This window comes from Mytilus trossulus, chromosome 8 (genome assembly GCF_036588685.1).
Source record: "Mytilus trossulus isolate FHL-02 chromosome 8, PNRI_Mtr1.1.1.hap1, whole genome shotgun sequence".
Classification (NCBI taxonomy): Eukaryota; Metazoa; Mollusca; class Bivalvia; order Mytilida; family Mytilidae; genus Mytilus; species Mytilus trossulus.
In genome coordinates this window covers 67,385,103-67,403,249 of record NC_086380.1, presented here as the reverse complement: position 1 = coordinate 67,403,249, position 18,147 = coordinate 67,385,103, and the positions used below count along the sequence as shown (strand labels likewise).

General features: G+C 30.7%; 1 protein-coding gene and 1 pseudogene across 1 annotated transcript in view; one reads left to right on the top strand and one right to left on the bottom strand.

Moving 5' to 3' along the window:
* The first annotated feature begins 3,212 nt into the window (after positions 1–3,212).
* Positions 3,213–18,147, top strand: part of LOC134727895 (uncharacterized) — a 34,376-nt gene continuing 19,441 nt past the window's right edge. The window contains exon 1 of the mRNA XM_063592291.1: positions 3,213–3,426. Within this exon, the coding sequence (XP_063448361.1) occupies positions 3,213–3,426 (214 nt within the window). The remainder of the gene's footprint in view (positions 3,427–18,147) is intronic.
* On the bottom strand, positions 3,542–17,614 carry LOC134681493 (uncharacterized; annotated as a pseudogene).

Sequence of the window (18,147 nt, the reverse complement as noted above, 5' to 3'; positions counted from 1 at the left end):
ACGACCTTCAACAATGAGCAAAGCCTTAGTGTCTGAAACAAGGGTTATTTACATGGTTCTATGGTTACGACTAACAATGGATTGTGACCACAGGATATGACCAGTTCATAACAATAGAAATTGATTATTTTTTTCAATAGCATGAACATAAGACACTACTAATAGTGTTTACTACAAGATGTTTCTATATATTAAAAAACACATTTTAGGAAATTCGTATAGCGAAACAAAATATTCAGCATATATTTCGATTAAAATAACCCTTTAAATATTCCTTTGCATGAAGGTAAAAATTTTGATACCAGAGTAGTGGGGTTGCTTCCCCTTAGTACAGGTCGAACATATATAGCAGTCTTAACCAACTGAGCTAGGGAATCGATTCTTTGGCTCAGTGGGTTAACCTACTGACTGTCACCCAGACGACCGGGGTTTGAAACCCGGTGGTGACGATATGAATTTATAGAGTACATACGTGCTCTCCGGTTACATGTGGGGCCGGACTAAAAAATCCACGATGGTTATCTAGAGTATAGCCAGGGTTTGTGTTGTTAAGAGTCATATATGAAGATATGATGACTCTTGTGGTGGGGGAATAGTGTAGCGGGGTTGCTTCCCCTTAGTACAGGTAGAACATATAATGCAGTCTTAATCAACTGAGCTAGGGAATCGATTGTATGGCTCAGTGGGTTAACGCACTGACTGTCACCCCGACGACCGGGGTTAGAATCCCCGTGGTGACGATATGAATTTGTAGAGTAGATACGTGCTCTCCGGTTACTCCAGTAATATGTCTCTATTCTAAAGCATTGATCTTGAAAGACAACGGTGATTCTAACTGCAAGTAAATGTTATTGGAACATGTCTTTTTTGGCTTCTGTTTATATTGGCTAGAACGTTTGTTTTCTATTTGATATCAGATTTCATATATAGATACAAGACGATGTGGTATGAGTGCCAATGAGACAACTTTTCATCTCAAAATTTGCAGAAAAACCTAAGTATCTGGAAAATGTTAAAGCGTAGCATACTCTATATGAGACAATATCTTCAAAAGTCTTACTAAGTAATTTCCATGTCCCCGTCTTTCACAGGCAGTTAATTTTTTTATTCAGGCATCTTTTTGGAAAGTTTTAAGTTTTAGTATAAACTAAAGTAGAGTATATAATGCACCAAGTGCACCAAATTAAACTTTCTTTTTAAAATTTCTTGTAATAAAATATTATGATTTAAATGGTCAACCCCCAACAAATCATGTTGTCCCCTATTATTTTCTGAAAATTTAATCATTCATGGAAAATCTAAATTAAGTAAACAGCCTTACGATTTTCCCAAAGCTGATAGATTATATATAAAACTTCTCTATTATTGGTATAAAGTTGTTATTACTTAAGCATGTAAGAACATTTTAAATTTCGAAAGGTCTTTTAAATTTTGTCCCCAGCGGTAATTTTCCTCCTGTTACCGCTGTTTTTTGCCCCACCTGTGGACACGTTTGAAAGACCAAAAAATAGTTCTTGTAATGCAACGTGAAGAGCATCATTGTCTGAATGTATAACTCCACATGTTTAAGTGAATAGCAGCAAGTTTGAAAAAAATTCTGAACTCCCAAAAGATCAGAATTTGGAGAAAAATAATTTTGTTGTTCTCTCCTGAGAATATTTCATTGTCAGCACTATAACAGTACATGTGTTTTTATAGTATCTTAACAAATTGATATAAATATGGGAGTAAACTTCTACACAATTCGAGTAAATGAATAAAAAGTACTGCGTAATTCCTTTCTGTTACGTTCTGTCATGTTACCTGATAAAAATAAGCAACATAACCATAATCAGTAACAGGAAATATGTTCAAGACAATTTCAATGATGAATAAAAAAGTTAATCTACTATATGCCAACCATTTCATTTGATATAAGTTATCATCATCATATTAAATAAATTTCAAAATAAAATACAGTTTATTGAATGAAAAATAGATTTTTGGCCCTTGGTAACAGTAGAGAACATTGTGCAATTCTAGTATTATGACTAAAGTAGATAGTAACAGAGAAGAATTTATTTTAGACTTTTTCATTACCTAGGCAGTTTTTTCTTCTTGCAAATACATTTTCAAAGGACAAATGACATTTTTTGCTGTTATCTTCCAATTATGACCAATATAAATGATGAATTTTTCTTAAACTATAAAATTAAAGCATTTTGTTTGAAATATATCAAGTGAGACGCACCTGTTTGTTTATTTTAATATATTCTGCAGGGACGAATAAAAGTGCAAAGCACAATTCAGTTTAGCTTTAGATATTATAAACCATAAAATGCATTTGAATTTTATAAACTAGGGCATGCTATAAAATTGAGAATGGAAATTGGAAATGTGTCAAAGAGACAACAACCCGACCAAATAAAAAAACAACAGCAGAAGGTCACCAACAGGTCTTCAATGTAGCGAGAAATTCCCGCACTCGGAGGCGTCCTTCAGCTGGCCCCTAAACAAATATATACTAGTTCAGCGATAATGAACGCCATACTAATTTCCAAATTATACACAAGAATCTAAAATTAAAATTATACAAGACTAACAAAGGCCAGAGGCTCCTGACTTGGGACAGGCGCAAAAATGCGGCGGGGTTAAACATGTTTGTGAGATCTCAACCCTCCCCTATACCTCTAACCAATGTAGAAAAGTAAACGCATAACAAAACGCACATTAAAATTCAGTTCAAGAGAAGTCCGAGTCTGATGTCAGAAGATGTAACCAAAGAAAATAAACAAAATGACAATAATACATAAATAACAACAGACTACTAGCAGTTAACAGACATGCCAGCACCAGACTTCAATTAAACTGACTGGAAGATTATGATTTCATCATATGAATATCAGGCACAATCCTTCCCATTAGGGGTTGAGTTTCATATCATCATAACATATACGAGAAGAACATAACCCGTGTCATGCCAACAACTGTTTTTAGAATAAATGTGTTTAGTTCCGACGCAAAGCCTTTATGTGCAGGTAAGTTTGTACTAAGAGTAAATTTTGAGTTGAAAATGCAGTCAAAGGATCAACATGAACCTTAAGCACTCTCAAGGGTATTTTGTGTAGTTAAACAAATTATGTAAAGAAAAACCTTTATTTTTTACAGGAAAGAATGGACCATAACTTTAGAAGGTAATAAATAGCAATTACACAAACTAAGATTTTTAAATGATGGCACCCCTCTCGGAAGGAGAAGAGAATTATGTACGATTAGCTTTGTTATTGAAAGGAGTGGCACCTAGAGCAGTCCGTATTTATTTTGACAGAACATTTCCACCTACGTACTTACCTTCAACGCTCAATACTTACTACGATACTCTTGATACCTTGAAATTCAGGAGAGTTTTAAACCAGACTCAGTGGAATCTTTTGTTTCCAACAAATGGTATGTTTAAATTGACTTATAAGGAACACATATAGTTTGTATACAAAACTGTTAATGTATACATGATATATGAATGCAAATATCCCAACGACAGTCCTATGTTGAATTTAAACTGAGTCCAAAATGAAAGAGGAAAATTCCAATAATCCTTTTTTTTTTATTGAAACCCTTATTTTGTTAACATTATCTGTCAATGTTTGTTATTCTGTCACTGGTGTAGGCCTTGATGAATGTTTACTGCAGAATAAATTTATTCTGAACCCTATTTGCTTGTATTTTATATTATTAATAAGAAACAAAGTACACAGAAACCATACAGTAGATCTCAGAATAAATTTATTCTGTAGTTGGAAGCTATAGTAATCATAAATATTAAACTTCTATCCAATATCAATTTCTCAAAATAAATTTATTCTGAATAGAATCAGACAAACAAAATCTGTGATGGCTTAACAACAAACACATAGCATTCTATTTGTTATGTTTATCCAAAAATAAATCTATTTTGTGCTCATTATTATCATAAACATATCACCATTTTAAAATAAATTTATTTTGTACAGTGCATTACAACAAATTTTACAGAATCATGATTCAATTCGTCTTAGCATGTTATTATCACAAAATAATCATCATCTATTCATTTCAGCTGATTTTTCCAAATTACAAAATAAATTTATTTTGAGCAGGTCATCACAAAGAAGATACAAACTTCTCATAATAAATTTATTTTGTACTAGTCATTACCACAGATTTTTGCAAAAATCACAAAATAAATTTATTTTCAGTAGGTCATTACTACAAGAAAATTCCGACCTCATAATAAATTTATTTTGAGCAGGTCATCACAAAGAAGATACAAACTTCTCATAATAAATTTATTTTGTACCAGTCATTACCACAGATTTTTGCAAAAATCTCAAAATAAATTTATTTTTAGCAGGTCATTACTACAAGAAAATTCCGACCTCATAATAAATTTATTTTGAGCAGGTCATCACAACGAAGATACAAACTTCTCATAATAAATTTATTTTGTACCAGTCATTACCACAGATTTTTTGCAAAAATCGCAAAATAAATTTATTTTCAGCAGGTCATTACTACAAGAAAATTCTGACCTGAAAATAAATTTATTTTGTACAGTTCATTACAATGGAGAGAAAAAAGTGAAACACCTAAATATTTAAATTCCAAAATATATGATTATATCGTTTCGTGTTTGTACAACATACTTTTTACTATCTCAAAATATGTATGTATAACCAATCAAAACAAACGGATGAACATTCCCTTAATAATTTTCACAACCACTTCACTCAATATAATTAATTCAGAAGAACGACCATATTCAAAATACGCATCATATTCCTTACATTCTTCAAACAAACATACTAGAATAAAGTTACTGCACCATTGTGAAATGTTTGATGCAATTTATGTCGTTTTTTCAAGACAATTACAGCCAAAAAACTATGTTGTATAATTCTTAACACTGTATTTCTAGGTTCAAATCTCCATGTATTTCACTTGCACTTTTACGAAAATATGTTCTTTTAAAAAAAAGGTGGAATAAAGCACTCAATGCTATAATGTTACAAGTAGTTATAATACACATATGAAAATATGATAAAAACCACAGAATTTCAATCAATTCTGCCAATAAAAAAAAATATTTCTGTTTTTTAATATGGATAAACCCATAAACATAGGTGTGAAAAACAGTTCTTTGTTGCCTTTTTGTCTTCTTTCCTACAATAAAACAAAATTGATAATTATTACACTCAATATAGATAATCATCCTATACAATATTTCTAACCATAATAATGTGAACTCATAAGAACTGTTAAAAATGTCAGAAAAATTCAAAATCAAGCATAGATCAACCGACATTTGAGAACCAACGGTGCAGCAATAACAGGCAGATGCTGTCAATAACTTGTAAATTAAATGCAATTTGCAGATAAACACTACGAATTTTATTAAAGAGTCATTTGTAACTTATGGAAATTTTGAAGATGTCAAATTTACAATTCTGGAAGATTTAAACTATGATAAAGAGTAAGGACCCATTATGTTGACTGATTATATATATAGCCCTCTAAATACAATGTAAAAAAGAAAATTTGTATGATCGCCAATGACACATTTATCCAAAATAACCAAGTGACATAGAAATTAACAGCTGTAAGTCACCACACGGTCTTTAACAATAAGCAAGGCCAAACTGTAAAGTCAGTTATAAAAGGCCCCGAAATCACAATTGTGAATAATTCAAATAAGAAAACTAACAACCTTATAAATGTACAAATTAAATGAACGAAAAACATTCATATTACACAGCAACAAAGAAAACATTGAATAACAGACTCTTAACTTGGGACAGGCACATACATACAGAATGTGGGATAACAAAATAATGTATGTATTAGTTGATTGATGTATTACACAAATATCATATTAAAAAAATACCTTTTATTTGCTTTTTTGGAGTCTTTTTCTGTGTTTTTCCTTTGTTTTTCTTCTTTGGTGATGGCATGAGTATCTGCACGAAAAAATAGGCATATACATTCAACCTCATGAAAATCAATTAAGATATCCACCTTTAAAATCATATTAAAACATGTTAAGTGTGACATTTTAGGTTAAAATGGAAGTAATTACATGTACAACCAATTATATTAATAACAGTACTGCACTTGATATGATAACATGCTTGACATTAAGAGTAAGACTTGATCACAATAAATCGTATTTGTTGCTGCTCACTAACATCAATTCATTGGACTTATAAATTGAGGCAATACTCAAATGTTGTCGTTCCTTTCCTGTATTTTTGGCATTGCAGAAAGTCATGTCTTCCTGAAGTATTTATCATCACATCAATAGATAAGTATTATGAGCAACTGCAGTCATTTTATATGCTATCATTAGTAAAATTTGCTTGTGTATTTTGTTATCAGCTTTAACCTAAAGTACTTAATGAAGTGCCTTAACTGTACCACATGTACTGGTTCCAGTTGGATGTCATTTGATATAATTTTGTTAATCTACCTAATGAGATTAGATATCAGATGGTTGAGATAATACAACACTAATTTTGAGTACCTTGATAAAATATATTTGTTTTATACTCAAGAGGCTTGGAAGCTCTGTAAAATTTTAGATTGAAGTTTATTGTGGAAGCTCCAAGGTGTCTTTCTATTTTTTATACGTTATGTTGCTGTCCCATTCTATATTTGCCAACCGTTTCCTTTCAGTACTATACATATTTGAAAAAAAAAATCTTCATAATTGTGAAGGTCACCAAATCCTGTAATATCCAATTTAAAACAAAACTCATATAAAAAAAAATATACTGATACTTTATATAGTGATGTGTGCATACAAATTTAGCAATTTAGCAATTCTTAATTTGTAAGATAAACCAATTCTCATCAAAACTGAACTTACCACAGGATCATCTATTTCTTTGTCTATCATTTCTTGAATTTGTTGAGGTAAGTTTACAACATGAGGCTGGGGGTTGTTTGTCCTCCTTGGCAATAGTGGTAATAGCCATCTTGCATTTCTTTTGCTGTAAAATAATGTCTTTTCTTTACTAGATGACGTTTCTTGTAAATGGCTTACATATCTTTTCCACCATCTATACTGTGTGTCTTGCACAATATCTGAGAACAAATACTTGCATTTTTCTATATTTTTAGATAAGGCATCAAAATTTATTTTGTGAAAAAATGGGCTAACAATTTTAGGAATTCCAGTTGGCATTTTCTTGAGCATTGGTTTTCTCATAGGGATCCAAGGTCTATGGTGGGCTCCTTTGTACTCTGATCGAATTTTTTTAGCTTCATCAATTGAAAACTTGAAATGAAGAGGTGATGTCTGCCCTGATAGAGGTGTTATATGCGGTGTTAACCATCCTCTTATGTCATAAATTCCACCAGTTATCTTACAGGAAGGTAGGAGATGCATAAACCCTGTCAATGTTTCAGCATCATTTTTTCGCAATTGATCTGAAATTTTGCTGAAAGCTGCATCTATGTCTTCATGGGTATGACCAACTGGTAGAAAAGACAGATGAACCTAAAAGAATAAAGATAGGTAGAAAATAATCATCATTAATCAAAATTTAGTAACGTAAGTACGTTAAACACAAATAACAAACAAGTAAAAGTGTATAGCTCTTAAATCGCTATCGGTGTTTTCTTATTGTTATGTTAAAAATTCCGGGAAATTTTGTTCTCCCTCTGCTCAATAGACTCTAGTTCTTCAATTAAATGTGCTTCTGTCAAACTAATGTGTACAGCTCGTTCTTGTGTTGTAGAGTTAAACCTGTCCAATGTCAAGAGGAGGGTTTGTCGGCATCATTTTAGTTTAACCCAGCCCCGTTATATATTTTTCTGTTCTAAGTCAGCAGCCTGTAATTCAGTGGTTGTCGTGTGTTGCTATTAATTATATTTCCTTAGTTTTCTCGTCTAATTTGTTTTCCATTTGTCATTTTGAGGTCTTTGATAGATGGCTATGGATTTTGTTCAGTTTTAAAGATCGTAAAGTAAATTTTAGTCGTTATTTCTTTGTTATTTGGTCTTTATTGTACAGTTGTCTCATTGCGTCTTAACAAATCTTCTTATTTTCATACAGAAACCTGTCATTTCATGGTCTTTATTTTCCGAACCAAGCTTTTCACATACAAATCACATAGGTAAATGAAACAACAACTCATGAATACATTGAAATAATAAAACAGATTTTCATCTATATTTTATGGACTATGTAAAGTTATATCTTACCTCTTTAAATATATTTTTCTGACAAGTAACTCACAGAAAGCCAACATAAAACGATTTTTATTTTCTCTAAAGCAATTATCAGCCTGCATGTAGAGAATTTCAGGTAAAAAGCTACCCTGTAAATAAAGAATTGATTATAATTAGTTAGCATATTCTTTTTTTAGTCATCAGTACTACCTGTGCTAAGAACTAAGTGTTTGGGTAGTGTTTTTTTTCTAAAATATGAATATTGAAAAATAAAAATTACAAACTGAATAGTGATTTTTCTAAAATATAAATATTGAAAAATGAAAATTACAAACTTATACATTTTTTTTTTTTACATTTTTACAGTAGACCATTAAAAAATATATGAAATGAAAATTACATGTATAAAGTTCATATCTTCTTGACAAATATATCATAGAAACACAAAACTTACCATTAATACACTTGATTCATGCAGCTCTTTCAATACAGTATTCATGATAAGATTGGAATCATGACTATATTCATTTATGTCAATATATGTTGTAAATCTGTTTAGACCATGATTCATTATTCCTTGTACATGTGTCTGAAGGAGATTAGTAACATCTAAGGCCTGAGGAAAAAATAAAGAATGCATACAAAAATAATTTTTACGTAAGACACTACGTGTTTCAATGTGTAATTTGTTAAAACAAATATCATAAGTACGATAGTCTTGTGTGATTTTTAATTTAGTTTCTTGTGTATAATTCAGAGTTTAGTATGACGTCCATTATCACTGTACTAGTATACATTTTTTTAGGGGCCAGCTGAAGGACACCTACGAGTGCGGGAATTTTCGCTACATTGAAGACCCATTGGTTGCCTTCGGCTGTTGTCTACGCTATGGTCCAGTTGTTATCGCTTTGACACATTCCCCAATTCCTTTCTCAATTTTAGTATTTTAACTATTTACGTGTTTAGATTTTAACGAAGCCTTTTTTCCTTTGAGAGGTCAAATTCGTTGCAAAATATCAGAAACCAGTGCTTGTTCAGTGTGAGTCAATGCTCCTTGTTGACGACCAAATTTTGACCTATATTGGTTTTTGTTTACATATAATGTGACTTGGGTGAAGAGTTGTATCATTGAAACTTATACCACATCTTCTTATATCTTCTTATAATTTAGTAGGCCAGACATGCGTTATGTCTACACAAGACTCACCGATTTGGTTCGATCAAGACTTTTGCATAGCCAAATCAAACTTTTACACATTAAACTTAATTGGTTAATGAAATCATGGTGATATATATATACAAATGTAACTAATTTAGTAAATGTTACAAAAATCAACCCTACCTTTGAACGTCGTCCTGTAAAATGTGGGAGATCTGTTTTTGCTAAAAAAAAAAATGTAATTTATAATAAGGATCGAGCTGGTTTTTTTTTAAAACTCATTGAGATTTCAAATCACATTAAAGACACTTACAAATGTTAACATGATGACTGTTTAGCAAAAAGAATGATTAGCTTAAGCAGTTGTTATCATTTGAAGTCCTGAAAGTTATAAAGGTGCATGTCAACTGAAATTAACCAAGCAAAACAATTAACATTATTATGATTATTAAGTTTGCTGAAACAAATTTGTTTTATTTCTAATTTTAACAGAAGGAAATGATCATATAACAATTGAGATATTAATTTATCTATCTTTCATTTTTCTTTTATGGTGGTTTTAGATGATAGTCCATGTATTTTTACATTTGACAGTTAACTTTGTTAGTGCTCCGTGTCTATTCATATTACTAAATACCAATAATATTGGCTGTCAATATTTATGATAAAGATTTTTTTTCAAATCATCAATGAATTTCGTCATGATACTGAATGATACTCTTGTTATAGAAAGAGGTAAGAATTAAATTAATCGTCCGTACATTGATCCATGCCATCTATAATAATACTCATGTAGTGTCGTTTGTTCTCTTCTACATTCTTTCTTTTAGTTCTGTAATATGCTCTTTCTGCCCTGAAGTACAAGGGTATACTGTTTAATGACCATATGCAATTGTTAGTTCCATAATAAACATTTTGTGTTTTTTTTCAAAACATACTATTAAAGAACCTTTGTGAGCAAGCTCCCATACCCGCACCCCCACACTGTCACTGGACAAACAAAATCTTAATAGATTCCTAAATTCAAAAAGTCTACAAAAGTCAAGTAATAACAATTTTCTTATGGATATGGACATGAGGATACTATAGCTTTCTTATTTATAAAGTTTCATAAAATTTTGTTGTGTAGTTTCAGAGGAGTTGCGATTATAAACTGCCGCAATAATATATAAAGGCCAAAATCACAAGTTCAAAAACTCGTAGAAAAAAATCAATAGTAATTTCCTGTAGACATACACTCCTATAGTTGAAAGTATGTCATTATTATGTCTAAATATTAGGCCAAAATTTTAATTCAAAAGTAACATAACTCCTGAAAAAAAACTGAATCGTAATTTTCTGTCAAAATGCACAGCTACATAGTTTGTCCTTATTATCTACACAGTTTTCTGAAATTATGTTGTGTGGTTTCAGAGAACTTACAATGTCTAGAACAGGACGGACAGACAGATGAGTCAAATACATTATACCCTGCGCAACTAGTTATTTATTTCTCTATCATTCTGTCTCTTATGGAGAGTTGTCTCATTTGCAATCATACCACATCTTCTTTTTTTCAGTCGAAAACTTTGTCTTAATTCATCAGATCTTTCAACATGTTCTTGAATATATTGCTTTCAATTGGCGGCAGTATTTCATTTTTTCTGGAATTTTTTTTTCTCCAATTACCAACATTACATTTGCTCAAATTACAGAGAAAAGACTGAGATATCGGAAACTTACATCTGTCTTGAATTGTGAACCATTATGCTTTTTTTAAGTGCTTCTCTCTCTGCTTGGTCCCTTGTTTTCTCAAGTCTTGTTGTCAAAGTTTTACAAGTTTGGCATCTTGAAAATGAATTAGTCTAAAAAAAAATTAGGATAAATTAAAATTATTGCAGAAATGTTATGTATGAAATGCAAGTTGACAAAACTGTGGATGCGGCAGATTCACAATCGTAATAGCTGTAATCACTACACTTTAACAAATCCCAAAAAATAACAGCAACAGATAAACTGTTAAGTTGATTTCTACAACAGGCACTTATTGGAAAATGGTTTGATTCTCATATTTAACATATTTTTTTTCGTTTTCATCAGTTGTTGCTGGTCAGGTTACGCTATACATGATGAATTTTGAATCTAGGATTACACTTATTATCACTTTTATCCCCTAGCTACTGTTACAATCGGTTGAATCATTTAAACACATTTTAAACAAACATAAAGAGTATATTTCTACATGATATACCTTTCAATAAAAAGTAATTTATTTCTGACATCGGCATATGTTTACGCATTAGGTTTGGTTTTACAGCCAATTCCATTGAGTGTTTAGACAAAGGTAATATCTTTAGTTAGCTTGCTTACTAGCTGAACTGTGAAGTCAGTATAAGGTAATGTAAACAGCCCTCCTTTCACAATGGACTAGTCCGACAGATAACCAATCTATCTGTCTATAGGACTAGGCTTCTCCTAAAGGAGGGTAGTATACCTTACATAATAAAGACTTCACAGTTCAGATAGCAAGCAAGCTAACCAAAGATATTAATTTTACCTACATACTCAAAGGAATCAGCTGTAAAGTAATATGTATAATGCATCTAATTATACTGATACTTCAACAGTTAAATTATCATGATTATTATAAAATATCAATAATTAGACAATTGAAAAATTCAGTAGTTGATGCATTTTCTCTCTCCTTGAAAAACAAAATTAGATACATCATGTGTACATTATACCTCATATTTAAAAAAATAAGTTAACAAAATCATATTTACCTTTTTAATTTTTAAAATTCTGAATTCGTTCTTCCACATATGATAAAATGTTGCTTTTGAAACGGAAATCGTAAGTTTTTCTGTCATTTCATTAACATACAGATTGTAAACATCAATTTTTCTAGTTTTATATGGAAGCATGGTAATATCTCTATCAGGCATAAAATCTCCTCTGTATTTTGCATAATCTTGCAACCACAGCACTGTATCTTCCTTTGCTTTTGAGACAGGTCTTCCTTTGATATAGCCTGATGAAATTGCTCCATTACAAATTTTTTCAATCCATTTATAATGAAAGTTTTTATTCACTTTATATAAACTTCTAAAGCATTGTCCACACACTGTTTTTCCTTTATTGACAAAAAATAAAGGCTTTTCAGCATCAAAGTCTGCATCAATAAACTTATCGGAAAACCATTCCACACGCTGTTGATAGTTTTTTGTCCATATTCTGTACCTCGCTTCCCTTATAAATTCAAGTGATATTCCATAAAGACATCTTTTTCGGCACATATTTTTGTTTCTGAGACATTCAATTGATGTTGATAGTGCTTTTTCTAACAGGCTTTTTCTTTCATTTTGCTTACCTGAAGATACAATATACAATTGGTTTATATTAGACAATGATATTGGATTTTTAATATTATAATTCGTATAGCTTGAAAAAGAAATGTTTCAATCGGCTTATTTCGCCCAAAGAATTGTAGGATGTATTAAAAAGTTTACTCTTCAAAACATAAAATACAAATGTTCTAAATGTGTCTGCATATAATCAATAGATTTAGAAATTTATAAACTATAAAGACATTCTTTTGTATTTCGTTTTAGGTGATCAAGAATTGCATGTTTTTGTTTCCTGTTGAGTTTGAGACATGTTGTCCTTACATTTATCACAGTTAAGATATAGCATGTACATGATGTATAATATTATATTGGGATATATTACTAAGTTATCAATGGGGCTGTGCATAAATGTATATTGTGTTTAAATAGAACTTTTGCAACATGATCAATCTGGATAAGAAATAAAAATAATCTATTAAACTAATAAGATAATCCATTGCAATTTTGAAGAAAAAATGATTCACTGCTTCACCTCAGCCACAATCTTTTTCCTAATAGTGTTATTATATCTTCATAATCATACCTTTTGAACTGCTTTCTTCGTTTTTTTTATTTGCATACAATATATCCTCAATGGTAAATGAAAATGACATTGCACCACTCTAAAATGAATTTTTAAAAAATTAATCCATCACATTTGTTTTATCAAAATATGCTCAGAAGGAGTTTTTTTTTCAAAAACATATACAAAAATTAAAAAAATCATTTGAAAAGTTTATGTCATTATATTGTTTTATTGATTAACCAATTTTTATTTTCTAGAATTCAATATACGTCAACACATGCATAATAATTTGATGGATAAAGATGGTATGCTACTTAATGTACCTGATTATTATCATTAGAATGTAACTCTGCTAATGAACTTCCAAGAATGTCTTCAGATCCTTCTAATTGTTGGTCCTTAAAATATTTAAAAAAAAAATTTAAAGTCAGTTCATTCCTTCAATATACAGATATGCTTCAAATATAAGTTGTGTGACACGATTCAATACACACACAAATGTAATACATATCTTTTTTTAAGTTTGTTGTAATTAGCATTGTGTATAAATTTCATAACATTTGCTAGAGGCAAACTGAAGTAAGAGAACGGAAGCGAAACAATTAATAATGTTTTCCCTTTGTAAAGGGTATCACTCTAGAACAGTCAACATATGGTAAAAGTGACGCTACCCAAATTCAAACTCGATATGTGTGGTGTTGTAATAACATTGTGTATAAATTTCATAACATTTGGATGAGGCAAACTAAAGTTAGAGAACGGAAACCAATTGTGTGTTGTACTAACAGGCGGACAGTCATACAGGCGTACAAGGGTAAAACTTAATGACCCTCCACTACCTCCCGGGCATAAAAACAACATATTTTTAAATACATTGTACATCTGATGTTGTTAATAGTACATTTTACCTGCTGATTGTAGTCTGTCTGGTGCTCTGTGAGAGGAGTACTTGGAATATCTACGGATTCTTTTAATTTCTTTAGCTAAATAAAGTTAAAATTCACATTATCTCTATATCCAATGTCAATGAAAAAAAATAGGACAGTAGTTCTCCTTATGTGTAAAGATATGGCAACATTTATGCAACATAAATACTTATTTGATATTTGAGAATACTTTGGTCCCTTCTTATAGAATTTAACTCCTGTGATGTTAAGAGCTGTTAATAGTCTTCTATCAAAATAGCAAATTGATCATATACTAAAATTTTGAATAAAAAAATATTTCCAATTTCAATTATGGGGTTGTACTATTTTTCCTTTTGTTTGGTGTTACTTCACTCTTACTTGATTGTTATCTTGTGTTTGTAATTCTTGCAATGAGGTCCCAATAATGTCCACATGTTTATTGTTTATAGTTGTCTACAATTTAAAATTACATTCTGTAAGGAATTATTAAAGCAATTTAACATGGTATCATATTTAGGGTATGATAAAACAAATGCTTTAAAAAATGAATTTGAATATTGAGCTTGAAAACAATAAAAATACGTCCTAACAGTTCACTGACTACAAATTACTAAGCCCCTACAACAAATCAAATAAATAGGTAAAAAATAATCACCTCATCTTCATCATGTTCATGGATTATAGTATCCTGTTGTAAATGAGGTCGTTTGGGTTTTATTGGAGTTGATGTCATTTGCATATTTGCAAATAAGGTACCATCATAACGATCTTCTAAAACCTAAAATAATAAAAAAAATCATTATAATGCTATTCATTTTTCATGATATATACATGATATATGGGTTTTCCTTCTGCAAATGTTGATATTTCAGTCAAAAATGCAAAACTATTCCTGCCTTGCTTGAGGGTATAGATCTATGATAAACATTGCACATCTGAGCAATATATTTGTAATTCAGTCACCTTTTCTGTCAATATTTAAAACAAACATAAAGACACACATGCAGCTGTGATACCATGCATTAGGAAAAAAATAAATGTGTCTTAATCCTGACAGCAGACTTACATAAATATTGTAAAAATTTTAACACCTGACAGTTTATATTTAAAAATCTTACCTCGTTTTCCTCGTTATCAGAGAAACTATAAGGATCATAAGTAGATGTTGATGTTCTAGACCTTTTCTGGGGATTTCTAATAGGTAAATCTGAATTGTAAGTTTGTCTTTCTCTAATCTGTTAACAGAACCCAAAAAAAAACGTTATATATATACAGTTTTCAACAAACCGGCTTCCTCTTCTATGAAATATTGTTGCTCTAAAAGTAATATTTTATAGGATAATATATATTCTGATCCTCTTCATGTGAATTATAATTTTAATTTTATATTTATTTATATGTTTATATTGTGTAGTGTTGTAATTATGTCCCGTCAGGGGCCCTTAATTGGAAATAAAAGAACTTTACACTTTGAACTTTATAATCCATTTTCCTAGTATTAGTCTAGTGCAAATTAAAGTTAAACACCAAACACCAGAGACATATAATATAATAATTGTATTATATGTCTCTGCAAACACTAAACACCCCTAAGATGATAGAAACTATCCATTAAATCATGAACCATATATGTAAATTTTCCACTCTCTGACATCACATACCAAACATGCCTTATTTTGTAAGAATAAAGTAATTCATTCCTCATGCATCAAAATCCTGCAATCTGATTGGCTTATTATCCTGGTGTGAACACTCCATCATTGTTCATTCCAGAATAAATACAACTTTCCAAAAAATCAATTAAATAAAATCTTACTGAAATCAGAGACATATAATACAATTGTATTATATGTCTCTGCTGAAATAAAGAAGAAAAGAAATAAGATGTCAAATAAAAAATCGGCTGTGCCTCAGGTTGCATGAATTTTCCACACGGGTGTACAATTCTGTACATGCTTCCTTGATTACACCAAGATAACTAGTATCGATATCTCTTGTATAAAAATAATGGTAAAAAGATCACTGTTCATAATATTTGCTTTCCAAATTTCAACTTACAAGTTTCATCTGGATAAAAAATATGTATGTAAATAATAAATCGCAATGTATGTCATATGTTTGTTTACAATAATACTTAAATCACAATTAAAACAAATAATTATATAAGAAGATAATATATGTATATCTCACATCTTCACACATAGGGCTTCCCGTTGACAGTGACACTTCTGGGTGAATATCTGATAATGAAGTTCCAAGTGGATCCTCAACTTGGCAAAGCTGTAAAGAAAAACAAGCATTTGAAATACCACTACCACTACCACAACATATCAAATCGATTATAAAAATTAGAGCAAAAAGTTATGTTACATTTGTAGTTTCTGTTAAACCAATATTTGGCAATGTTTTTGAAAAAATGTTTCCCCTTTATCATGGTGTGTTCCGTGGAAACAGTTTTACCTTTCCATCTGAAACAAAACAGTGACTTTAAGCTTCGGTCACACTTCACTGGATAGCGCGAACGGGCGGCTAACGGATGAAAATAAATGTTGACATGAGTTCCGCATAATACGGACGCCTAACGGGAGCGTACCGGATAAAACGGATGAACAAAATATACGGGAAAATTAAAGGCGACATTAATAATACATGTAAATCGGATAAATATTCAAAAAGTTACGTTTTACTGGTTTTGGTATGTTCTTTAAAATGTCGCCAAGGGGCAGTGTCTAGCATGAATAAGAGCTGCTTGATTGTGAAGACGTGCCTTTACTCTAAGATCGATTTGCATAATACGAATTCATGAAGATCGATTATGTATAATAAGAATTCATGAAGATCGATTATGCATAATAAGAATTTATGTATGTAAACAAATCATGAGACACATTAAGCTTCGGTCCATAATGCGGCCAGTCAAGTTTACCTCACAACGTCCTTTTAAGACCTTTTAACACATTGGATAGTTTAAACATCAAATTAAAATCTGGATGTAGGAAACACATTTTAATTAACTCTTTATTCATAAAAATTTTGATATCGTTTTTATGACTGAATTTTATCAATATTGATTGTTTGGATGCATTGGAAATATGTCCGTGCAAACTCACAGTTTAAAGAATTTCAAAATTAATGGCTACCTTCGTTTACCTCAATTTGTATGTAACTTATATTATAATACATGTCAATTACATCAAATCTTGAGATTGTTACTGGTCTTGGAAAAAATATTTTAACAATTCGTGTAGACATTGATAATATTCTTTTTTAAATGACCACGAATTAGAATATGAACCACTTCTTTTTTTTTATTGGAAAAGTCATTCCCGACTACTTATAAACTTTGAAAGATCAAAATAAAAGTTAAACATGCTTACCTCTTCTCCATCCATATCGTCATTTTGTTGGTATTGATTGTCTGGGCTTGGTGCTGTTGATAGTTTTACACAAATCATCACAATTAAGAATAATTCGATTTACGTCGGGTTTAACTAGCATTGTCTCCTGTTTTTAAAATTAAATCAACTATTTGAACACTTTATATTAATTTTCATATGAAATAGTTCACAAAATAAATTATTTTTGTTAAGGTCATCTGCCCAAAGGGCCCAAGCAAACATTTATATTCACCGGACGATTTGTTCAAAAGATGAGACCAGCAGATAGATCGACAATGACTGAAATCGTCAGCCTGCTCCTTATTGTAGTTATTGTTCTTTAACATATTTAATGGCAATGTTAACCGTTAGTTTAATAGTTTCGTCTATAATCTTGAAAACAACAATAGATAAATAGACACTTCAAACAGGAACGAATCCCAGAAAAACAAAACTATAAGGTGGGACTCATTGTTGAAGGTATTACTCTTAAAAACAATGTGTGACTCTTGTTGTGGTGAATGCTAATATTTAATATGTTTGTGAAATCTGAGGGAATTGTTTCAATTGGCTTACATTTTTTTTAGAGGATACCAATAGTATCAAAAGATTTGGCCACTACGTC